General features: G+C 39.0%; 1 protein-coding gene across 7 annotated transcripts in view; it reads left to right on the top strand.

The window, feature by feature from the left end:
- LOC104593927 (uncharacterized) overlaps positions 1–25,896 on the top strand; it is a 33,972-nt gene extending 8,076 nt beyond the window's left edge. For 5 of the 7 annotated variants that reach the window (XM_088888418.1, XM_010254022.3, XM_019197163.2 and 2 more), the window contains 2 exons: positions 23,827–23,913; positions 24,802–25,896. In XM_088888418.1, coding sequence (XP_088744544.1) covers positions 24,827–25,630 — 804 coding nt within the window. In that variant the 5' untranslated portion in view covers positions 23,827–23,913; positions 24,802–24,826 and the 3' untranslated portion in view covers positions 25,631–25,896. Of the gene's footprint in view, positions 1–23,826; positions 23,914–24,783 lie in introns of all 7 variants that reach the window. The other 2 variants (XM_088888421.1, XM_010254023.3) reach the window with 1 other exon arrangement.
- Positions 25,897–26,143: the final 247 nt, after the last annotated feature.

Genomic DNA, 26,143 nt, shown 5'->3' with positions numbered 1-26,143 from the left:
TTTGTCTCTTGCTACATCACAATTTCAGGTTTCTCACTCTTCAGTAAGTCCTTTATAGCTCTCATCTTTCTTGCACTCCCCAACCCTCTCACATTCCAACTTATAATTTTCATAGATACACTTAAATCAACAACCCTACTTGACCCCATTTCTTACCTGATGTTCTTCCTCCTCTCTCCCCTCGCGCTAAACTCTAGATCACCCTCAATGTCAGAGATTAATCTTTCCACTTTAGACTCTTTTTTTCTTCCACCTACTTCTGAAATATTTCCTCTTCACCCTCTTCTTTACCTAATCCACCAGTTTGGTTTCTACCTTTATGTTTTGTAAGTAGACCAGTCCCCTCACTATCTCCTTTTTCCAACTCCTCTTCCTGTTTACTACTTAAGTCCTCCCCCTGAGAACTATTTTCCCCACATCATTCCCTTTTCCTAAGCTCCTCAAATTGTTCACAAATCAATCTCCAGAACCTTTCCACCTCCTCTTCCTGCTCCTTGCCTACTGCTGCTCCCTTCTTTTCTTTAAACTTTTCAGATCCCCCCACTTTCCTTTCCCCCATACCACCACTACCCCTTACAAAATGGGATGCTGGAGTATCTGCAACAGGCTTAGCACACATGTCAGTACCAAAAACCAAAGGAAAAATAATACCTGGAGAGGCAGGGGCTGACTGAGGAGTACAAAAGCTTTTTAGATGGGAATTAGAAGAAGAGGACGTAGCTGCTATTCCCCTTGTTGGAGTTTGCTGAGAAGTGTGTATGGACAAGTAGTCTCCCTTGACTAGTGTATTTGCTGAAAACGTCTGTCCCTGTATTGTCCTTTCTGGGCTATCCTTGTAGATTTCCTTTATAGTGTCCTGCTCCCCTTTGCTAACTTCTTGACAAAATTGAGGGGTTGGAACCAAGGTTCAAAGTATCAGATACGCTTAGCGTATCAGGAAGGCAATTTTAAGATATGCTTTGGGTATGCATGCATATCAGAGAAAAATTAAGATACACATAGATACGCAAAGATACACAAAAACATTATAAAAACTTCAATATAACATAAAAATACACCAATAACACTAAATATAAGGCTTTAATAAGATATACACATTAAATTAATATATTTTAATAAAATTGATAAGGAACCGCATCATACTCAACTACTCAATATATGTGAACATCTAAACAATATTTCTTAAAATTATAATCACATCAATATTTAATAACTCAATTGAACACATACAACATAATTCAACACAAAATATTGTCTAAAATTAAAGAAAAAATATTTAGTAATAGAAGTGTAAAACGTACCTTCATAAATGATGATGTCCGTTAATAACCTATATAACATACAATTCAAAAAAATTAATAAATAAATATTAAAATCATAATAAAAGTTAATTACTTGATAAATTATTTACTTATATACCTGAAATCATGTGATGACAACCAATAATTCAGTACCATAGGGAGTTTCTTGTAGGCTCATAATTGCTTATATCTACATTTTGTTGATTTCTAACCAAAGCGCAATATTCGCCTCAACTCATTCTATTAGAGTATGATGTATATATCTGTCTGAAATGCTCAAATTGCTCCATAGTACAACATTGTTGATAACAAGGTTGAGTCTGATAATTTGATCCGTATCCTTCAGCAAGACTACCAAAAAGCCAAGAACTCGTTGTAGTTCTAGGGGTTGTAGCTGTACGACTCGTGTCATATGACTCATATCCATACTGAGAAGAGTTGTATCCATAATTAGAAGTTGAATTCAAACTCATCCTACTAAATCCAGGCATCATCTCATTATTTTCCATGGATCTTTCATAATGTTGGTTCTATTCATCTGATCTTCCATAATCATAAGAACCATAACTGGAACTATCCATTAATTGCATGTCTCTGCGACTTGGACGGTATTGTTCTTGACTAGGTGGCATTGAATCATCTATAGGTGGTATATATTTAACAAAACTACTAGTAGCATCACCTTCATTGTGACCATCATATTCACCACCATCACCATCACCATCACCACCACCATCACCACCACCATCACCATTATCATCAGTAGACTCATTATCATTACCAGTCCCACTATTGTGTAAAGACTACTGGAACAGATCAATAGAAAGCAGTTAATCAGTTTTACAAGAGGAGGCCATGTCAGCACAACTAATTGTCCACTTGCAACAGTTGTAATAGAAAGAAATCAAAGATTGTAAACAGTATAAGTGGTGAAGCACAAAGAGAAATAAGGGGAATTCTTTCGGCATTAATCTCTCTCTCTCTCTCTCTCTCTCCTTCCAACGAATTCAGGAGGTTGGCTTCCTCGAAGAGCCCTAATTGGTATCAGAGCCAGTATGACCAACACAAGAAACATGCCAGTAGACACCCGAGTGGATCAGATGGAGGTAGAGATCCATCGAATGTCTTCAGATCTCAAAGAAATGAAGGAAGGTTTCACTGCTCTCCTCAATCGGCTAGAGCAGGGGGCAATGAACAACGACAGAGGAAGCCAAGAAGAGCGCAACAATGAAGACAACCGTAGAACAGGGCCGATGGCAACGAGAGCAGCCAATATCAATTTCCCCATCTTCTCAGGTGGCGACCCAACTCCCTGGATTCTCAGAGCCGAACGGTATTTTGATTACCATGAGACACCTGGGCAAGACAGGGTAGCTCTGGCTTCTGCGCATCTTGAAGGGGAAGCTATCCTCTGGTTTCAATGGTACCGACGGGGGCACCCTCGTCAAACTTCGGCAGATTTTGCTGATGCCATGACTATCCGTTTTGGATCGTCTGGGTTCGAAGATCATGATGAGAGTTTGGCAAAGCTATGGTAGGTGGGATCAGTTAAAGATTACCAGATGGAGTTCAAAAAACTGGTTGTGAGAGTCCAAGGGTGGACAGAGAAGGCGTTGGTGGGAAGCTTCGTCGGTGGCCTAAAAGAAGAACTGCGACTGGAAGTAAAGGCGATGCTGCCCACTTCGGTCATAAATGCAACAACGCTAGCAAGATTGTATGAGGGTAAGTTCGCTCGAGCAAGAAGGTGCAACAGCCATGGGGTCCAGGAACTAGGACGACAACACCAGACAAGGAGGAAGGAATACTGGGCCCAGGCCCATTGGTTCCTTTCAAACGGTTGACCTGGGCAACGCAGAGACAAAGGACTCTGTTACAACTGCGAAGAGAAATTCGGGCCGGGCCATCGGTGTAAGAAACAACAAGCTTTTCTCCTTCAAACAGATGCCGAAGAGGAAGACGACCTCATCGGTTGCGGGGAATCTAACCAAGGGTGGGAAATACAACCCAATGGCACACCTGAAATATCTCTACAAGCCCTTACGGGACTTGTGTCCCCTCAAACAATGAGAGTTGCAGGGCTAATCCAGGGATGCCAAGCGTCAATCCTCATAGACAGTGGCAGTTCCCTTAACTTCATAACTCAAGTCTTGGTGGATAAAATGGGACTCCCAGTTCAACCAACAACGACTTTTGCGGTTCATGTGGCTAACGGTAATAGCCTATCCTGCAATAGCATTTGCATGGGCTTACCACTAAAGGTTCAGGGTCACCAGTTTGCGGTGGACCTATATCCTCTTCATCTCAGTGGAGCGGACGTGGTGCTAGGCATTCAATGGTTAAGACAACTAGGGCCCATGATCTGTGACTGGGCCTGTCTCACCATGGACTTCACATCAGGGAACTCTACAGTCCATCTACAAGGGCAAACATGCAAGGGTCCAAGGCCCATCAGTCTTGCAACATTAACAAAGCAAATAGGAGATCCAGATCAGCCCATATTCATGCACATGGACTCAAATTGGACCAGCCCATCTTTAGCTAACAACAGCCCAAATGGGCCTAGAGACTTCCAAAGCCGCCTACAACAACTTCTTCAGCAATATGGCAATGTGCCTACAACAACTTCTTCAGCAATATGGCAATGTGTTCGAAGAACCCCAAGAACTTCCACCACGTCGGGAGCATGACCACCGCATCCCCTTCATGCCGGGAGCTGCCCCAACCAATGTAAGACCCTACCGATACCCTTTCAAAAATTTGAAATCGAGAAGCAAGTTCAAGATATGCTTAAGCAAGGGATAATACAACCCAGTCACAACTCATTCTCTTCACTGGTATTATTAGTAAAAATAAAGGATGGGACGTGGCGATTTTGTATTGATTACAAAGCCCTTAAACAATATCACCATTAAAGACCGATTTCCAATACTAGTCATTGATGAGATGCTTGATGAACTCAGTCAAGCCACCATATTTTCAAAATTAGATTTACGAGCTGGGTATCATCAAATAAGGGTACATAGGGAGGATGTTCACAAAACGGCTTTCAGGACACATGATGGCCACTATGAGTTCTTGGTCATGCCATTTGGGCTGACCAATGCTCCAGCCACATTTCAAGCATTAATGAACGACATATTCCGGCCATAATTACGTAAGTTCATCATTGTTTTCTTTGATGACATATTGGTCTATAGCCCCAATTGGGAGGAACATCTGAATCATCTACAGGTCGCCCTTGCAACACTTGAGGCCCACCAGTTGTTTGCTAAAGAGTTCAAGTGCTCCTTTGGACAAAACCAAGTTCACTACTTGGGACATGTTGTAGAGAATGGAACTGTAGCGGCCGACCCAGATAAAATCTCTTGTATAATGGGCTGGCCGCAACCCAAAAGTGTGAAAGAGTTGAGGGCCTTCTTGGGCCTGACTGGGTACTACCGCCGCTTCATAAAAAAACTACGGCCTAATAGCTACCACGTTAACCCAATTGCTGAAACAAGACGCTTTTCACTGGTCAGCCCAGGCCCAACAAGCTTTTGAGCAGTTGAGATAGGCAGTTGCAAGCCCTCCAACATTAGCATTGCCTGATTTCACAAAAGACTTCATCATTGAGTGTGATGCCTCCAGTCAAGGGGTTGGGGCTGTTCTCATGCAAGAGGGGCGACTTCTAGCCTTTTTCAGCAAGGCCTTAACATCACAAAAGTGGGCCAAATCAGTTTATGAACGAGAATTAATAGCAGTGGTCTTAGCAGTCCAACGTTGGCGATCCTACTTGCTCGGTAGACGGTTCATAATTCAGACCGACCATCAAAGTTTGAAGTTCTTATTGGACCAATCCGTCCTATCCCCGGAACAACAATGATGGATATCCAAGCTATTGGGTACGATTACATAATTGAGTACAAAGCAGGGGCTGCTAACCGGGTGGCTGGCACCCTCTCACGGCCCCCACACTCCTTTCAGTTACTAGTATCTTCCCCAACTTCTCTCCTGGATCTACTTCGAAAAGAAGTCCAATCACATAGGGAGTTACAACAGTTGAAGGCCTAAGTATTGGCAAATCCCTCACTGCACCCTAGGTACACCATTAAGAATGATCTACTCTTCTTCAAAGGACGCCTGGAAATTCTGGCAGATTCTGCTCATCTCAGGAAGCTCCTGGATTTATTCCATGCCTCACCCACAGGTGGCCACTCCGGCATCCTACGAACACAAAAATGCATCGCCACACAATTCCATTGGAAAGGCATGCGTACATCTATCCAGAACTTCATAGCCAGGTCTGTAGTATGCCAACAAAACAAGTCGGCCACTACAACACCAGCAGGCCTCTTGCAACCACTCCCAATACCAACCCAAGTCTGGGATGATATATCAATGGATTTCATCACAGGATTGCCCGTTTCTGCCGGCAAAACAGTTATCCTTGTGGTAGTGGATAGATTGACGAAATACAGTCATTTCCTACCTTTATCACACCCATTTACAGCAGTCACAATTGTGGAATTGTTCCTTCGGGAAATTGTGCGCCTACACAGGCTCCCTAGCTCAATTGTATCAGACAGGGACCCTATTTTTATGAGCTGTTTCTGGGCTGAGCTTTTTCGCCTGCACGGGGTTAAACTCTTCAAGTCAACTAGCTACCACCCCCAATCCGATGGGCAGATAGAGGCGGTTAACAAGAGTCTCGAAACATATTTGAGATGCTTCGCGGGAGATCGACCAAGACAATGGGTGAAGTGGATCCACTGGGCTGAATGGTGGTACAACACCACTTTCCATAGTGCCACTGGGATGATACCCTTTAGAGCTCTATATGGTTGGGACCCTCCCCCTCTACTTATGAAAAAGGGACCACCACAGTAGCGGCCATAGAAGAACATCTGACACAACGAGATGAGGTGTTAAAGAAACTGAGACATCATCTCTTACAGGCACAACAATGGATGAAGCCCACCTTTGATAAACATCACAAGAATGTCCAATATGAAGTTGGTGATTGGGTGTTTCTCAAATTACAACCTTTCAGACAGATTTCAGTTGCAAGCCGACAGTGGAACAAACTCAGCCCGTGCTATTTTGGACCATTTAAAATCCTTGTGAGAATAGGGTCAGTGGCCTACAAGCTGGACCTTCCGACAACATCAAAATTGCACCCTGTATTCCATATCTCCTTACTGAAGAAAGGGCCGAAGTCAAGAGTCATTACAAGTGTGACCCTTCCCACATTTTTAGAGGAAGGACAAGTGCAGACTGAGCCAGCCTGCATCATTGATTTCAGATGGGTGTGCCGGGGTGGAAGAGTCATACCAGAAGCGTTAGTTGTTTGGTCTAAACTCCTAGAAGAGGATGCAACCTGGGAATCTTACTTAGATCTGTAATCAAATTTTCCCACTTTAGACCTTGAGGGCAAGGCCCCTCTAAAGGAGGGGGGGATTGTAAAGACTACTGGAACAAACCATCATAAAGCAGTTAATTAGTTTTACAAGAGGAGGCCATGTCAGCACAACTAATTGCCCACTTGCAACAGCTATAATAGAAAGAAATCAAAGATTGTAAATAGTATAAGTAGTGAAGCACAAATAGAAATAAGGGGAATTCTTTCAGCATTAATCTCTCTCTCTCTCTCTCTCCTTCCAACGAATTCAGGAGGTTGGCTCCCTCGAAGAGCCCTGAGTTAGGCAGGTTCCTAACATATTGCCTGTCTGTTCTCTGATCCAATCATCAACATTTATCCCCATTTGATTTGCAATATAAGGATTGAGTCTTAGAGGATTACCTAGTTCATCTAAGACCCTTGCTTCTGTGTCTTTATCTTCTAACCAAGATATCACTAGATCTTCTTCATCATATATATCATGAAGATCAATTGGGTTGAAGTAACCTTTTGGATGCGTTTTATCTTTAATGAGGTGTCTAACTCTTAATCTCATGTTGTAGTGGACATATACCAACTTCTCCAAAGTGTCATAAAATAGACGATTCCTCTGTTTTGTATGAATAAGGCCGAAGGTACTCTAATTTCATGTTGTAGTGGACATATACCAACTTCTCCAAAGTGTCATAAAATAGATGATTCCTCTGCTTTGTATGAATAAGGCCAAAGGTACTCCAATTTCGTTCACAATCACTGGAAGAAGCCGTTTGTGATAATAGCCTTATTGCTATTTTACGGAGATGTGGGGCATCTTGGCCATAAATCAACCACCATTCAGCTAAAAAAACAAAAAATATATATACATTTTAATATAAATATAAAATGTATAATATTAAAAATAAAATTAATTAGTTAACAACTTGATAATGAACATTAAAGAATATAGAAATCAAGAATATATTAAAATTTTAATTTACCCGGATCAGTTCTTGTTGATGCTTTAACGGCCACAGGATCTGCAAAGCCACTTAATGCTTCACGGAATGTTTTTGCCTAAATCGAAAATAACTGATATTAGTATTATATTATCAAAATATATTTATTATATAATTTATCAACTTACACAATTACACTTTACCTCTTGTAAGGCAATGATAGTTTTGGTTTCATATGGCTCCAACCTTGTAATGATTTTTTCAAAGATGACAATAAATCCTCATTCACAGCAAGATCATGATCATATTGAAAAGTTGGGTTTAAATAATATGCTGAAATTTAAGAAAAAAATAATATTGTTAGTTGACATCTTAAAAACTCATTTAGCATTTAGCATAAAAATATAAAATATTAGAAATTAATGATATAATTTAATAGAGTAAAAAATACCTGTTTTATGCAAATGGTGAATGAGCTGTGCATTCCATCTCTTGTTTATAATGTCCAGGATGTGTTTATTTGAATTTAGAAATTTATCTTCAATCATCTTCTTCACTCTATGCATTGCCTCATATACAATTCCCATTGTTGCTCTTTTTTTCACCATCAACAATTCGAAGCATTTTTACAAGGGCTCAGCCATCAAAACATATTGTTGAACTAATTTCCAAAAATTGTTGTCATTGATAATTTTCTCAACTACTTCTCCCCTTTTTGTTCTTGCTTGTGGTAGTGATTTCCATTCATTTGAGTCAATCATGCGTCTCAATGCCGTCTTTTTAGAATTTAAACTTTCAAGAGCAATATAATGAGTAGCAAAGCGATTTGACCTTGGACGTATTAAATCTCTATTATTTGTGAAGCTCCTCATCAAGTTGAGAACAATTGAGTGATTATAAATGAAATTAGTAATTGTTTTTCTCCTTTCAATCACTCTGGACACTATAGAAAGTTTAACAATGTCTTCTAACATTATTTCAAGGCAATGAGCTGCATACGGTGTCCAATACAAGTGTTTTCTTTTTTGTTTTAACATTCTGCCAGCTGCTTTATAAGCACTTCCATTATCAGTCACAACTTGTACAACATTTTTTGCACTAACTTCATCAACCACTACATTCATCAAATTAAACAAATGCTATACATTATGTCGATCAATAGATGCATTAATAGATTTATGAAACATTGTTTGCTCATTACAATACACCATAAAATTGATGATTGACAATCTAATTGGTTCTGTCCAACCATCACACATAACAATGAGCCCATATATTTCATCTTTTTGGAAGAATGTTTTGAAATGGCTTTTCAACTCTCAAACTTCCTCATTTAAGAACCTCCCCATAATTTCATAAGGTGTAGGTCCTTGTACACTTTTTCCTGCTTTTGCAATTTCATCTATCATGATTTTATAATATGGAGAGGTTGTTGCATTTGCAGGGATATGATCGTATAGAAAAAACTTTGAAACAACTCTTCTAGAATCATTTCCAGATCCATGGTCATAACACTCAATTTTTTTTTTGCTTAGCATTTCTGTCTCTATACAAAAATCTGTCCATCTCTTCTATATTAGGAGTCACTTTTTGAGGATTTTTTGGACTTAGAGGGCTTAAATATGTTAAATGCTTCTTTCCAACTCTTTTCTCGAAAGATACTACTCTTGCTTTTAGATAATTGTGGTTGTGAAGAACCCCCCTCTTAGTGTTGTGATTCTCTAAATTGGGGCCTAGTGCTATGAAGTTTTTGTAATTGTTCTTGTTCCCATTGAGAAGCTCGTGATGCATGTCTAGCCATATTGAATGCCCTTTGCTCTGTATCATAATCATCATCAATGTTAACATATTCAGACCTTTCTTCACCATTATCATCATCTTCTTCTTCCTCATCTCCATCATCCCTTCTGGCCTTAATGGTCTTCCTATCATTTTTTTCTCTCTTTGTTTTTTCAACATCTTCCTGTTCTTTGAGATGTTTTCTCATTGCCTTGGAAAATTCCATTGGGCACTTTGGACAATCAAAAACATTTGGATACTCTCTAGCCAAGTGATGTTTAAGACGGGTTACACCACCGCCTTTCATAATCTGTCCACAAAAAATTACATTTGGTATGGAGTCTATTATTATTTACTTTAGTACCATATCTCCATCAAATATTTGGTTTTTCTTCCCTTTTAGGTGCCATATAAAATACTTGGTAGAGAGCACTTCATAATTCACGTAAACCATAAAAATAAATTAGAAAACACTTCATAATCATATTTATATTTATTCAATATAAATGTCATATTTATTCATGATCCACATTTCCAAATTATTATTCAAATTTAAATAAAAAAACCAAATGGTTAAATTAGTCATATATTAAGAATATATTTAGTGTTTATGAAAAAATTATAATAAATGATAAATAATTAATATTCATTTTTAATTTTAAAACTGATAGGTTAGCCATATATTAAGAATATATTCAGTCCTTAGGGCTATATCATAACAAAATATAATTAATTATTGTTTATTTTTAATTCTAAAAATTACAAAAGAAAATTCAAAAAAATCATATTTGAATGATAAATGCCAAATGACCAATGGATATGATAGATCAACCATCTATTAAGAATATTTTCAGTCCTTAAGGCTATATGTATATCATAACAAAACATAATTAAATATTATTTATTTTTAATTCTAAAATTTATAAACAAATTCAAAAACATCATATTTGAATGATAAATGTCAAATAATCTATGGATATGATAGATCAGCCATATATTAAGAATATATTCAGTGTTTATGGAAAATCATGCTAAAAAATAATTAATTAATATTTATTGTTAATTTTGAAAATTACAAAAAAATTCAGAAAAATCATATTTGAATGATAAATGTCAAATAATCTATGGATATGATAGATCAGCCATATATTAAGAATATATTCAGTGTTTATGGACAAATCATATTAAAAAATAATTAATTAATATTTATTTTTAATTCTGAAAATTACAAAAGAAAATTCAGAAAAATCATATTTGAATGATAAATGTCAAATAATCTATGGATATGATAGATCAGCCATATATTAAGAATATATTCAGTGTTTATGGACAAATCATACTATAAATAATTAATTAATATTTATTTTTAATTCTGAAAATTATAAAAAAATTCAAAAAAAAATCATATATTTTAAGAATAACTGCCAAAATGCTAAATGATCTATGGATATGATAGATCAGCCATAGATCTACAATATATTCAGTGTTTATGGACAAATCATAATAAAAAATAATTAATTAATATTTATTTTTTATTTCCAAAAATTTAAAAAAATAAAAAAAGAACAAATTACATAGAAAATTTCAAATCTTACATGGATATGGTAGATCACCCATAGGTTTCTAACATATTAAGTGCTTACATTCAAATAAAAAAACATTTTTTTTTAAAATTTTTTTCTTTATTTTTATTTTTCCATATTTCTTCATAAAAATCCATAGATCTACACATAATAAAAAAATGTGATTTTTGACATGGGAAATGTAGATCAGGTAGGTTTAGAGCATTTCCAAGCATTCAAACAAGAAAGAAACAACAAATCAGAGAGATTAGATGAAAAAAATTGAAAAAACTCACTTGTTTTCACAATATTTTCCAAAACTTCAAAAATCTTCCCAAGTCTTCAAGTTTGATGCGTTTTTGTTTTTTTTTTTTGCAGATCTAATAGTGTAGACAAGTATGAGAGAGGTTTGGAGTGGTTTGGGAGGGAGAGAAGGCTTTTTTTCGAGAGAAAGAAGCCTTCTTTCGTGATTTCGAAAAATTATAGTTCTGTCTGTATCGTTTTAGCACCGTATTGGACGATACGCCCCCTATCGGATGCGTATCGATCGGTACGACACTGAAACGCATGATATGGCCTCGTATCGTGTTGATACAGTACCAATACGAGAGAAAAGATACAACATTTACGAATTCCTGCCGTATCTCGTATCTTATTCTAAAAGATATGATACGATACACCCCATATTGGGCGTATCGTATCGATACTTTGAACCTTGGTTGGAACAACCCCCTCAATGAACGGAGAAATGGAGTGTGCAACGTCAGACCCAGGCAATCGACCCACACTATCTCTATCTCTAGCCCCTTTATCTTCTTCCATAAATAAGGTTTCTGTATTAAAGCTTTCCTCTTCCATGAATTTCACATTTTGATGTAGATCAGCATTACCCACACTGACAGTGTCATCAGAACCTGATACGTCACTTCCTGCGTCCTCAGACCAGTCACCATCTGCTGAGGATTCAAGATCGTTGCGCCTAATAGACCTTAGATTGCGTCTATCAAGCGACAATGTTTTTAGTTTCTGCATTTGAATCCACCATTGAGAGCCAGTTGAAGCTTAACTTGAGCCTGTAGCCTTCGGTTGAGAGGAAGAAGTTGAGGAGGAAGATGATAGATGTTTCTTACCATCTATCAAAGCCACCCCCTGTTAGACATGTGAGTATTAAGTGACTCACGTGCCTCATCCTTTGAGCCCACCTTACCTTCAGTCACGTGAGCTTTTAAGCACTCACCTGTCTTAGGATGGGCTATCTTAAGCGCAACTTGCCTCGGTCCATTGTTACCCGTGGGCCTTTCTAAGATCAGATGCCTATTATGACTAGAGATGTCCAACACATGATCCCTTAAATTGTCAAGCCCAGACCTGAACAAGGATGGATCAACTCCCTCCTTTCTTGGTTCAGGTTGGGTCAGACCTACCATCCCCCCTTCTTTGGATAAATTTTGAATTAAAAAACTGCCACCTTTGACCATCTATGCATAAGACCTGCTACACGCCACCTTGTTACCTTGCATGCCACTCTTTTGATCTTCCATCTGCATCAAACCTTCCAACCCCATCAGCTCCTGTTTACCCGTTTTGGTGAAACTTCTTTTCCCATTTGAACTCACTAATCCCCTTCATCCATGCAATACATCTTCTTCCACTTTTTCATCCTCTTTCCGCGCTTCCTTCCATAGGCCTGTTTCTATGGAGGAAGCCAGCCAAATCGAGTAGAAGCAGCCCTCCACTCTTAAGTTATTTTCCTCGACAGATCTTCTGGCTTTACTCCACTTAATAATATAGCAGCTGAGCGGAGATCCCCTTAGAAGACGCCAGTGAGTCGCCCTCCACACAGTTGGGCTATAGATTCAGCCACTTCTCGCCTCCACAGGTGGAAGGGCAAGCCCAAGATACGTACAATGGTACAATCACATAATCTTCAAAAGAGAACTCTAAGAGTTGGAATCTCTGAGGCAATAGGGAATTCCACCTCTTTTCCTGTTTATCTTCATTGATTTATCTCTGAGGCAATAGGGAATTTTGCCTCTTTTTTCCTCTTACTGTTTTTACCTGCAAAAATTAAAAGAGCCTTCTTGGCTTCTTCTTCTTCTTCTTCTTTACCTAAAAAAATGAAAAAAATATTTTAATAAACATTAAAAAAATCAGCAGTTAGTTGGTTACTACTTGCTGATTAGTACCTTCAAATCCATGCTGTATCCTTAAGTGCAACATTCCCAATCCACACATATTCTCTGAGCAAGCGTCATACTTGACTAAGTTGAGGACCAAAGATAGCTTTCCAAGGAGAAGTCAAAGTTGCCAAATGAGATACCCATCATCCCAGCCATTGTTTGAACTACCATGAATACTCTCTATTACCTTGCACCACAATCTCTTTCTCATTAGGCCACCTCCATAACCAATTACGTGAGCGAGAAAGGTTATTCTTGCCAACAATATCTATTTTTAGCCCCCATTGTTGCTTTCTTTGAACACTATTTTCCTACTTAATAAGTGATCCTTCTTTCCTTCTTCCAGCTCCCACAAGAAATCCCGTATGATCTTTTCTAATTTCATCACTTTCTTATGCAACACCTTAAACACAAAGAGATTATTCTATCCCCCAAAGAAATATAGTTTCTCTTCCACACTCCCAAACTTTTAGCGCACCTTTCTAAGATTAGTTTCCAAAACCTACTCTCCTTGGGATTATCTCCAAAGGGCATGCCCAAATATTTCAAAGGCCAAGAGGAAGTGGAATACCTTAAAGAGATTGCATTTGAATTTAAGGCTTTCTTCCAAATTCATCCCTTCCACACAACTATTCTCCAAATTTATCCTGAAATTTGAAACCTTTTCAAATAACTTCACCAACGATGTGATATTCTCCACTTGTTTGAGATCACCACCTTCATAGAAAATAATTAGGTCATCTGCAAACTAAAGCTGTGTAACTACCATGCGAACTCTCCACCTCTTTCTACCCCTTGAGCACACCAAGTTATCAACAAAAAAAATATCAATCTATTGGAAGTGGTAGCTATCAAGGTGAATAGGAAGGGAGAGAGAGGATCTCCTTGTATTAGACCACTATAGGTTGGGAAAGAGTCCCAAACTAGTCCATTAACTAAGATTGACTAATTCTTTCATGTCTATATCTGCCCAAGGGAAGGAGCAGAGAGTTGAGCAAGGTGGCGATGGTTTTGTTGCTGCAACCACTAGATGGAGATCTGAACTGAAGGTTGAAGCCAAAAGATTCGTACTCAAGAAAGGTAAGAGTAAAGAACACATTGTATTGAAGATTAGAGGGGAGGGGTCTTCAGTTCTTAAAATCCCAAATAAAGGAGTGGAATAGGTTGGAGTTTGGGAGAGTTGAGGAAAGGAAACAGGTGTGTAGAGCAGATAGAAGAGCTGGATATGAAGGAAGGAAGGGGTCTTTTTGGTGAAGAAGTCAGAGAAAGGAGATGGAGTGTAAGGAAGCAATTGGAGGATCTTTTGATTAAGGAGGAAATAAGTTGGAGGTAGAAATCTAGGTGCAAGTGGTTGAAGGAGGGGGATAGAAACACCGGGTTCTTTCACTCTGTGGCAAACGGTAGAAGAAGGAAGAATTTCATTTCAAAGTTGGAAGTTGAAGGAACAATTATTTCCCACCCGATAGAAATAGTAGAAACCTTTGTTGGCCATTTCAAATCTATTTTCATAAGGCCATTTTAAAGTTTAGATTGGCCGACTCTAAGTCCAGAAAATAGAGAGTGGTTAGAAAGGAGATTTGATTTGGAGGAGATAAAGGAAGCAATCTTTTCAATGGATAGAACAAAAGCTCTAGGTCCGAACGGGTTCACAATGGCTTTTTATCAAGATTGTTGGGGTATTGTGGAGGAAGATATTGGGTCAGTGTTTGAGGAGTTCCACAGAAGGGGAATAATCAACCCGAGCTTGAATTCCACTTTCATTGCTCTGGTTCCTAAGAAGAAAGAGGTTTCACAGCTAAGGGACTTCAGACCTATTAGTTTGTACAAAATAATCGCAAAAGTGTTGTCTCTAAGGTTAAAGAAGGTTCATCCTTCTATAATTGCACCTAATCAAGGTGCTTTTGTGATGGGAAGACAAATTACTGATCAAATCTTGATTGCAAATGAGAGTTTTAGGAAATCCAAGAAGAAAGGAATGGTTTATAAACTGGACTTGGAGGAGGCTTTTGACTTGGTTGATTGGTCCTTCTTGTTGGAGGTGTTGAAAAGTTTTGGCTTTGGAGACAGTTGGTGTAATTGGATTTGGGGTTGTATTAGAAGTTGCCACTACTCAATCTTGGTGAATGGAACTGTGGTGGATTTCTTCCCTGCCTCGAGAGGAATAAGACCAGGTGATCCACTATCCCCTTTCCTATTCACTTTGATTGCTGATGTACTTGGGAGATTGATTCAGAGAGCAGATTCAAGGAATTTAATAAAAGGATGGAGAGTAGGAAGGGAGGAGATACCACTTACTCATCTACAGTTTGCAGATGACACTATCCTTTTCTGTGAAGGTGGGGACATTGAGTGGATTCGGAACCTAAAGTTGGCAATACAACTCTTTGAGCGAGTATCCAAGCTCAAGGTGAATTTGGATAAAAGTAGTTTGGCGGGTGTGAATCTGGAGGAGAGGGAGCTTAGAGAGTATGCAGATGTCTTAGGGTGTGCAACCTCGGATTGGCCGATGGCTTACTTAGGTCTCCCCCTGGGGGATAACCCTAAGAAGGTAAGCTTTTGGAACCCGGTGGTGGAGAGATTTGGGAAAAGGCTTGCCTCTTGGAGGAAAAATTATCTTTCCTTAGGGGGAGAAGCGGGACCATAGGGTGAGTTGGGAGGTGGTAACTAGATGTAAAAAGCTAGGAGGTCTTGGGATTGTGTATCTTAGGAAGAGGAACATGGCATTGTTGGGGAAATGGCTATGGAGGTTTCTGTTGGAAAGAGACAAGTTGTGGACAAAGATTGTGGCTAGTATACATGGGTTGGGAGACAATGGTTGGGAGCCTGGAATCTTGGCAAGGACTACAACCGCTTCTCCTTGGTCAGCCATACACAAACTACTTCTAGTATTCTCCCCTTGTATCAGGTATGGTCTTAACTCCGGTAATAAAATAAAATTTTGGGAACAACTTTGGGTCGGGTACTCACCTCTAATGGACCAATTCCCCTCTTTGTATGCTCTTTCTGATTTGAAAAATGAACCCATTTCTTCTTTCTTAACCCCCTCAGACTCTTCTTCAGGGTTTGGGTGGAACCTAGGGCTGAGAAGGGCAATTAGGGACACAAACTTGGACCACATTTTGTCTTTGTTAGCCATCCTTGAAAATGTCTTCTTGGATCCCATTAAGGGGGGCACCAGATTTTGGGTTCCCTCCTCTTCAGGTGTTTTCTCTTGTGCCTCATTTTTTGAGACTTTAACTCAGCCTTTTGATCCCATTGGGTTGTCTTTCCCGGTTAAAGAAATTTGGAGTAGGCCCATTCCTCCTCGGGTTGGTAGTTTTTGTTAGGAAACTTTCCTGGAAAGAATTAACACAAATGACCTACTTCAGAAGAAGAGACCCAACTATTGTTTACTTCCTAATAGATGTACTCTCTGTAAAGCTGATGGGGAAACTGGTTACCACCTTATTGTCACTTGTTCGGTTGCTAAATTAGTTTGGGAGTGGGTCTTTTCCCTTTTTGGGTGTGTTTGGATTCCCCCTGGGAGTGTCCAAAGCTTGTTCTCTCCATCTTTTTTCAGATGGCCGAAGAAGAGAGGGAAGACTATGTGGAGAAGCATTAGGGCTGCAGTGTGTTTGTCTCTATGGGAAGAAAGAAACTCACGAATATTTTCAGATAAAGAAAGAACCATTGGAATTGTTCTCAGATTATTCTGTGTCTGATGTGGTGAGAACTTGGAAGGAGATAGCCTCCTCTGCCCTCTGCAAGAGGACCTGTAGTCCTTCGTGGTTCCCTCCTTTCCTTCTTTTAGGTTCATAAAATTGAATTTTGATGGTAGCTGTATAAGGAACCCAGGGCCTTCTGGGATTGGGGGAGTATTCAGGAATGAGGCGGGGGCTATTATTGCTATGTTCTTAGGCCCAATTGGGGAATGAGACTCTCTTAGGGTTGAGATCCTCGCAGCCTTAGAAGGTATCCAAAGAGCAAGGGAGTTGAACATCAGATGTTTGGTTCTTGAAGGTGACTCGGAGGTGGTGATTAGGTGGCTAAAGGGGGGAGGCAGCAGATTATGGAGTTATAACAATGAGAAGAATAGATTTAACTGGCTGAGTAGGGATATTGTGGTTCATTACAACTGGGTGAAAAGGACTGCTAATTCTTTTGTTGATGGGTTAGCAAAGCAAGGGGTGGATAGGGTTTCGACTTTTTGGGCTAATTTTTGAATTTTCCTTGTATTCTTTGGTGGGGAGTTAAGTCTTTTTACCTCCTCTTTGTACCTAAGCTTCACATATTTCATATCTTTAATAAAGTTTCTTGTTATTGATCAAAAAAAAAAAAGATTAGAGGGGAGGGGAAGGCTACTATCATATTGTCAGGAGAAGTCGTTCAATGGCTGAAAGGGTTTTTGTATGGGGCATCATTTGTTATCAAGGAAGAGGGGTGGAAGTGTGGATTGGAGGTCTCAAAAAGAAGTTTTTTAGTAGGTCTGAGAAGGAAACATAAGGGTTGGTTTATGGTAGTGATAGAGCTCTTTGGGTACAACAAAAAACAAATGGTGTGCATTCTAGAAGTCAAACAAGGTTGAAGTTGGAAATATAATAGAAAAAATCAAATTAAAAATGGGGATTAGAGGAGTTTCCATTCTTCCCTTTGATGATTGGAGAGGAGTGTTGGATATTTACGATAAGGACATTGAGTTCTATTCTGTTGAAACGGAGCTTGGTTTGGTCCTAATCTAAAATTGGTCACCTTCTTGCAATAGTTTAGACATGGACATTGGAGCTTTTGAACTCAGACTCTTCGACCTTCCTTTCAACTTGTAGAAGTTTTCTTGTCTGGAGAAGATAGCTGAAACTTTGGATGCTGTATTTCTTGAAACTAATGTGGGAAACCCTAGAATGGTGAAGATGAAGGTTGCATGCCTAAAACTAGAGCATGTTCCCAGATGATTGTTGTGTCTTTCAATGGAGCTTGGTATAGAGTGTGGATTGCACGGAATGCGAAGCATCATTATGGAGTTACAAGCCTGGGGTTAAAGAAGATGATGAGGTTGCTTATTGGAGCCTTACATGGAACGGAAGCTTTGGCTTATCTTGTGAAAAGAAGGTGGAAGGAGAACAGGTGGGGGAGAAGAAAAGTCTCAAGAGAGATAATGGGGAACAATCCTATGCCAATGTATTGAAAAATGGAGCCTTGTCAAACTCAACAAGGAGATTTAATCAAAGGAAAGAGGGTGTCCATAAGGGATGAGATCATAACAAGGGGTGGGAGGAGTATGAGTAGAAGGAGGATGAAAATGAAGACACAGATTCAAGGCTAATTCAATGGAAGACAATGATGGTCTGGAGTGGATGGATATACTATTTATTGATGAAGAAAGCAGCTCTAAGGAAACCTTCTCCTTGAAAACAATGGTTGAAGGTAGGGGTAATCTAGTGGAGTACAACAGGATTGAGGAGATGGGAAATCCAATCTCAACAAAGAAGGAACTTGAACCAAATTCACATGTAAAATAGGGTGTCCATAAGGGATTAGATGAGAATCGTCAAAGACTTGGCGGGGGAAGCCCAAAAAGGGATAGTCGACAAGGTTCTTGCAGTAAACAAAGAGGTGTTTACTTGATGGAATTTTTTTTTAGCCCATAGCCCAGACAAGGAAGTTGGTGAGCACCAATCCGATGTCCAGGGAAAGATTAACATGTCGTTGGGTGTATCTGTCTTCCATTCCACAGGGGCTAGGTACTTCTGTCAATACAGTTTTAAGTACTAACCAATGCTCTTTTGCCTATTCTTGTTGCTCAAGATCCCAAGGAGAGCCCTAAGCTGCATGAAGAAAAGAGGGATGAAATAAAGTTAAGTGGAAAGACTAAAGAAAGATGCAGAGGAGATAAGGAGTTTAGTGGAAGAAAGGGAAGGGTGAGGGGTAATAAGTAGGGGAAATTTGGAAAAAGGTTAATTGTTTGAGAAGAGAAATGAAGATTGTAAGGTGCAATGTTAGAGGGTTAGAGAGGGCAAGGAAAAGCACCACTATTAAAGAGTTGCTAAGAAAGGAGAAGCCAAATAATATTATTTTAATTCAAGAATCTAAGGTGATGGAATTTTATAGAAAATGAGTTGGGGGTTTTTGTAAAGCCAGGGGTTGGAATTGGGTTGTGTCCTTTGTCTGGGGCTTCAAGTGGTATTGTGACTGTTGAGGATTTTGTGCAGTTTTGTTTAGATTTGTTAGTTGTTTTTGTTTATTATTTGTTTAGATAGGAAGTGGGGACCACACCACTCTTGTTGGGACCCTTTGGAGTGATGTTTTTAAGTTTTTTATGCGGTTTTATGTGTCAGCTGCCCTATAAGGGCATATTAGTCATTGTACTATCTTTTTAATTAAAGTATAAATACTAATGGAGAGGGTGGCCAGATTCGATTTGTTCTCTATTTCTTTCTCAACTTATCCTCTTTCTCTTCTTCCACAAGAAACTCTTCTTTTCTTTGTAGATTTTTGATTCAATAGTTTTCTACTTGGTACTAGAGCAAGACTAGGGTTTTATTGGAGTTCGTCCATACAGTCCTAGATTAGCCGATTACATGAGGAGATAAAGGGCTGATCGATCTACTTTAGACTGCCTAGTTCTTAGATTTTTTGGTGGGTATCAGTCATCAAGAGGGTTATCTGTGTTTTGGCATCAAAATCAGGAAGAACTAGAGTGCGGGAAAGAGTCCTATTTAAGTTGGACCTATTGCAGGAAACTAGGAAGCTAAAGTGTTAAACCGGCTAATACTTTTATTGACTTGAACCTCAAGATTAATGCTTTGGATGGTAAATTGGTTATGAATGCTTGGAGAAATTAGAGGATGGTAGGCCAGCTACTATATTTATGTATGACATGCCCAGACATTTCCTATGCTGTTAGTGTTGTGAGTCAGTATATGCATGCTCCTCAAGTTCAGCACTAGGAAGCCATGGATAGCATACTTGCATACCTAAAGAAGCATCTTGATAGAGGAATTCTGTTCTCAGATATTTATAAAAAAAATCTATTCTTAGATCATGGGAATTTGAAACTAGAGTCCTATACATATGCGGATTGGGCAAGTTATCTAGATGATAGGAGATCCACGTTAAGGCTATGCATGATAGGAGGAAATTTGGTTTCATGGAAGAGTAAAAAGCAGTTAGTGGTGGCTAGGTCATGTGCGAAGGCTGAATATAGATCTATAGTCCATGGTGTTTCAGAATCACTTTGTGTTAGATCCTTGTTGATTGAGATATTGGGATAGATGCAGAGGAGCCCATGGTATTATATTGAAACAACCAAGCTACAATCAATATTGCCCACAATCCAGTTCAACAGGATAGGACAAAGCACATTTAGGTTGATAGACACTTCATAAGAGAAATGATGACAACCGGAGAAGTCTGCTTGCCTTGTGTCTCTAAATTACAGTATCTTCACCAATGTTTTAAAACGCGGAGGCGTGACACGAGGCATTCCACTATCTAGAGGTGTGAGGCGTAGTTCAGAATGCAAGAGGCGTAAGCCTCCCAAACATGAGGAGGCGTACGCCTCCTTAAGAGGAGGGGGGTTTGGAGGAGGAAGGGGGGATCTCATTTTTTCTATATTTTTAATAAAAATCTTTTATATTAAAAAGAATAAAGGTGCATAACATTAGTTGAAAGCGGGGGGTGTTTTGTCGACATTGGGAAGAATTGGAAGACATTAGAGGATTGTGGGATAGACCATGGTGTATAGGAGGGGATTTTAATGTTATAAGATTCTTGGAAGAAACTAACAATCTGAGAAGGAGAACGAGTATGAGGAGTTTTAATCAAGTCACTGATGCTTTTGGGCTGAAGGAACAACCTTTCTCTTATAACAATTTTACTTGGTCCAATTTATAGGTCAACCTAATTTGCTCCAACTTAGACATATTTTTATTCACAGATGACTGGGAGGATCATTGGAGGAGTCTAGTCTCTAGAGCCTTGCCAAGTGTGACTTCAGATCATTGGTCAATTTCTATTTTTGAGGAAAACACAGGTGATAGAGGTTGGTGGGAGGAGAGCAATCCAACAACAAAATGGGAAGGAATGAGGTTCCATTGGAAGTTAAAATAGCTTAAAGGCAAGATCAAGGAATGAGATATACAATAAATTTGGAAGGATTGGTGATCAAATGCAAACTCTGATTACTAAAATTGAGGAGCTAGATGGAAAGGAAGTGTCTAGTACTTTGTATGAAAGTGACAGGTGTCAACTCAGTTCAAACCAGAGAAGATGAGCCAGAAAATGAAAGGGTGTGTTTTGATGATCCACACGTCCAAAAGGATTTTCTTGTATAGAAGAGTAGTGTACACAAATATATAAGGACAGATGTGTCCTCTTACAATAAAGAATAAAATAACACAATTATGGAAAGGACAGCTGTGACTTTATAAGAAAGAATAAAACAAAGAGAGAATAATGTACATAAGATACAACATAAAAGGGTGCTGTGCTCGCAAGCGAGCATCAGTTTGTCAACTAGAAATTGGTGACAAGCACGGGCCATAGCCTTTGTGAATAGGTCAGCGAGCTGTAAGGAAAAAGACATGTGCGACAAAGATGTGTCCAACAGAAAATTGATCTCTGATGAAGTGGCAGTCAACCTTTATATGTTTGGCTTGCTCATGGAAGACTGGGTTGGATGCAATCTTGATTGCACTTACATTGTTAGCATAAATCGGAATTGGAGATGCCAAGGAGATACCAAGGTCAGTGAGGAGTGTTCTTAGCCATATAATCTCACTACAGATAGAGGACATAGCCCTATATTAGAAGATGCCATGTGAAAGTGTTCCACGAATGTATCGGATAATACGAAGAACTGCAGTCATGTGCAGTTGTCAAGGAGAAGAGACAAATTAATTGACCACTTGGACAACATAAGAAATATCTGGATGTGTCATGGTAAGGTAGATAAGGCTACCAACAAGCTGTCGATAAAGAGTAGCGTCTGCTAGGGGGTCCCCACCATCCTTCGAAAGTTTCAGATTCATCTCAAGAGGTGTGTCAACCTGTTTGTCATCACTCAGGTTTGTAGATTTCACAGAATCCACTGCATACTTGTGTTGATTAACAAAATACCCATGGGAAGAATGAGTTGACTTCTATTCCCAAGAAAAAAGTAAGATGACCAAAGTCTTTCATCTTGCCCACCATCCTTCGAAAGTTTCAGATTCATCTCAAGAGGTGTATCAACCTGTTTGTCATCACTCAGGTTTGTAGATTTCAGAGAATCCACTGCATACTTGTGTTGATTAACAAAGTACCCATGGGAAGAATAAGTGACTTCTAGCCCCAAGAAAAAAGTAAGATGACCAAAGTCTTTCATCTTGAAGGACTGACTGAGAAGCTGCTTCAAAGAAGAAATGCCTCGACTGTCATCACCAGTAATGAGAATGTATCCACAATTCCACATATAGAAGTAATAGTGTAATTCCTTGGGGGCCTCTCGATATGAACAGTGAATAATTTGAGAAACTCTGAGTGAATCTTGCATCTGTGATCACTAAATGAAATTTCTCAAACTATGCCCTGGGGGCTTGTTTAAGATCATACAAGGACTTTTTTAAGTTGACACACCAAGGGAGAACCAAACCCCCCCCCCCCCCCCAAAAAAAAAAAAAAAAAAAAAAAGAAAAAAACTCACAGAAAAACCAGCCACCCAGACAAGCAAAACAGAACTCAAACCAAAGGCTTCCCATCCAATGACCCGAGTGGAACAACATCAAATTTCTACTTTTTCCATACAACTGAACCTTTGGCCTACATGGTGCGTTAGATATCTCTGTGAACACCCTTATTAAAAGCATGGAACTGAACATCAGTAGGTTGATCATGGAAGGGGACTCAAAGTTAGTAGTAAGCTGTCTACAAAATGAGGAGATTGGTCGTGGAATTTTGCTAATGAAAAAATGAAAGTTTAAGTGTATTACACAAAATATGGAATTTAAGCTGCAGTGGGTAAAAAGAAGTTTAAATGCTTTTGCTGATGTTTTGGCTAAGCAAGGGGTGGGAAGGGATCAACTTTTTTGGGTTGTGTTGTAACTTGTAAAATCTGTGTCATCTCGGAGTGAGTTAAGAGAGCTTATTTCTCTCCATGGTGCTTCTTTGTACTTGTTTCCATAATTAATGAAATTCTTCTGTTATTGATAAAAAACACCTTTTTTTAAACCCACAAGTTGAGCAGAAGAGCATCTTGGTGAATAGGTGACTCCCCTTGCAATCTGCATCACACGAGCAAGTATGAAGAAGAATCCCAACTAAATTCCTTCTAAATGGAGAGATTTCATATAAATTGCAGTGAGAAATTTCTTTCAAAGCTTTTGGGAAGCAAAATTAGAATAGATAAATGTCATCTCTAGTAAAGCAATATTATTTGGGGTATTTTGAGATGGGGTTTGGGTACTTCAACCAGTGGTGTGGCCCATCTCAAAAATCAAGCAAACAAAGAATGAATTATATATGATGGAATCTTTATTTTGATGCATGGAGTTCTTTATAATTTTATTCTTCCTATTGAAAGGAATGGAAATAGTTGGAACTCTATGCCTTTAACTGTTTGTTTTTACTGTCCTAATTGTTGAGCCAAAAAAAGCCTCCATTTTAGTATAAAAATAAATGTCAACAGAATATATGCCCTATTCATTTGTATTATAAAATTTTCGTGTGTGATCTCTACAGGTTGGAATTTTGATTTTCTGTTATCGAAAGTGCTAAAAGCTCTGGGATTTCCAAAGTTGAAACATCCAAAGCTTATCCTCAAGAATAGTAAGTTATTATCAAACTTGAATGTGTGAATTTCTTTGGTCTTTGTTTGAATAAGAGAAGTTATTTTGGATTGTTAACATAATGTTCAGGAATATATATTGTCAAAGATTTTGGGCCTTTGGTTTGTGGGTTATGATTATTTATTTTATGTTCTAATAGATATTTGTTTATGCTTCCTATTTCCCCCATGTCTTCATTATTTGTGGAAATACCATATTAATTTTTATTTTTTGAGGCTTACTTCAAAACACCTTGAGGCTAGGCCCGCCTCTCCAAGTCCCAACTGACTTGCCTCTACCTTTAGTCTGCATTCGGCATTCCTAATTTTAAGGACTCATCTCCTTTTGGCTATTTCTTGGATTTGTTCTCATTTTTGTCTCCTTGATTGTCAGTGGGCTTTCTATTCGCCCTTATTAAATCCATGTATTTGGTTCTGAACAGAAAATTTATGTTTCTTCTGTTTATATTGTTTCCATCTGTATTTTTCTTTTTCATTCATATAAATTGATCCTTTTGCTTGAGAGGTTCCTATAAAACATGGTTGCTACTTTTAATTTGTTTATATCCCAGAATCAATAGAGAAATCTGAAACTCCTTGTTTAAGATTCACTTCTGCTCCAGCCAGATGTCAGCGAATGTTGAGTTTATGATTAGTTTAAATGGTATTGAAAAATCCATGATTAGTTATAAGCTATCAGTTTACTTTCTATGCCAAAAGCATAAAAGGTAATAATCATTATAAAATAAACATATGTCGCCAATTATGTTTATTAGAAACACCCCCATAATGTATGAAGGGGGAGTTTTTGTTCTGAAAAGCAAAATAACTCGTTATGCTAATAAAATCCTCATTATGTTAACTGAACTTAGTTATCTCTCCCGTGTAAGAACTTGGACGGGTGAATATAACAAAATGGTGAAGAGAGAGCGAGAACGGGACCGGGATAAAGACAGAGACAAAGACAGAAGAAGAGATAGAGAAGACCGTGACCGTTCCAAGGACTCTGACTGGGACCGGGAACGGGATAGAGACAAAGACAAAGACAAAGACAAAGACAAAAGAAGAGACAAAGAAGATCGCGATCGGGACCGGGAACGGGATAGAGACAGAGACAAAGACAAAAGAAGAGACAGAGAAAATCGTGATCATGACCATGACCGTACCAAGGACCGGGAACGGGATAGAGACAGAGAGAAAGACAAAAGAAGAGACAGAGAAGATCGTGACCGTGACCGTGAGCGATCACGACATACCCGTTCTCGGACTCGATCTCCTGTTCATCGATTGAAGTCCAGATCTCGTTCGCCCTCTCGTTCTCGCTCTCGCTCTGTTGGACGATCTCGTCGCCACCAACACTCCCCATCGCCAGACTCACGTCGCAAACACCAACACCGTAGAGATGAAGATGACAAGGACCAGCAACGAGCTGCTGCAGTATCTGAGTTCGTTGATGGCATCGCAAGGGAGCAGCAACTTAAGCAACATGATTCATCAGATTCTCCTCTAGCTACTGCCGGTGATGCAGAAATTGATTCTGATGAGATAGAGCTGATGATGAAATTAGGGATTCCAGTAGGGTTTGATTCTACGAAAGGAAAGCCAGTCCCTGGTGCTGATGTAAGTGGAGTCAGGGCTGTGACAAAACGACAGCCAAGACAATATATGAATAGGAGAGGAGGTTTCAATCGGCCACTGCCACCAGAGCGTAATCGGTAGATTGCGTTTTTAGAGGGAGGGTGGAGCATCTATTGAATCCAATCAGGTGGAAGTTGGGTTGGCCCTCTACTAAGAGGATTACAAACACTAGACCAATTGATGGTCTGGATATCAGACTTTTAAGACAGAATTCCCCCAAGATAACAGACTTGTCGTTTTGTTAAACTGAAATGATTTGTATAATGGATACTGAGAGGTTGTAGTTAACATCTGATTTGTGAAGTTGATTTACGAAGTGTAGCTATGAATTGTATTTTTTCCCGCCACCATGTATCCAACTGAATGGCCCATCTTTCAAAATTTTCAGTCCATCTATGTTGTCAAAGAACCTCATATTCTCCTCCAGTCTACCCCTCCCAAGACCCTACCTTGGCCATGGTTGGGACCTGACATTGCATTGGGTACCCAATATCCTTGTTAGCATAATTTCTCTTCTCGTAAATAAGGGTCCGCTTGGTTTACAGTTGGAATCGGAATTTGAATCAAAATCTATCTGAATCCGAATTGGTTTAT

The sequence above is a fragment of the Nelumbo nucifera genome, chromosome 5 (assembly GCF_055504915.1).
Source record: "Nelumbo nucifera cultivar China Antique chromosome 5, China Antique-T2T, whole genome shotgun sequence".
Classification (NCBI taxonomy): domain Eukaryota; kingdom Viridiplantae; phylum Streptophyta; class Magnoliopsida; order Proteales; family Nelumbonaceae; genus Nelumbo; species Nelumbo nucifera.
Note: the sequence above shows the minus strand (reverse complement) of the source record. Positions and strands in the feature narration are given on the sequence as shown.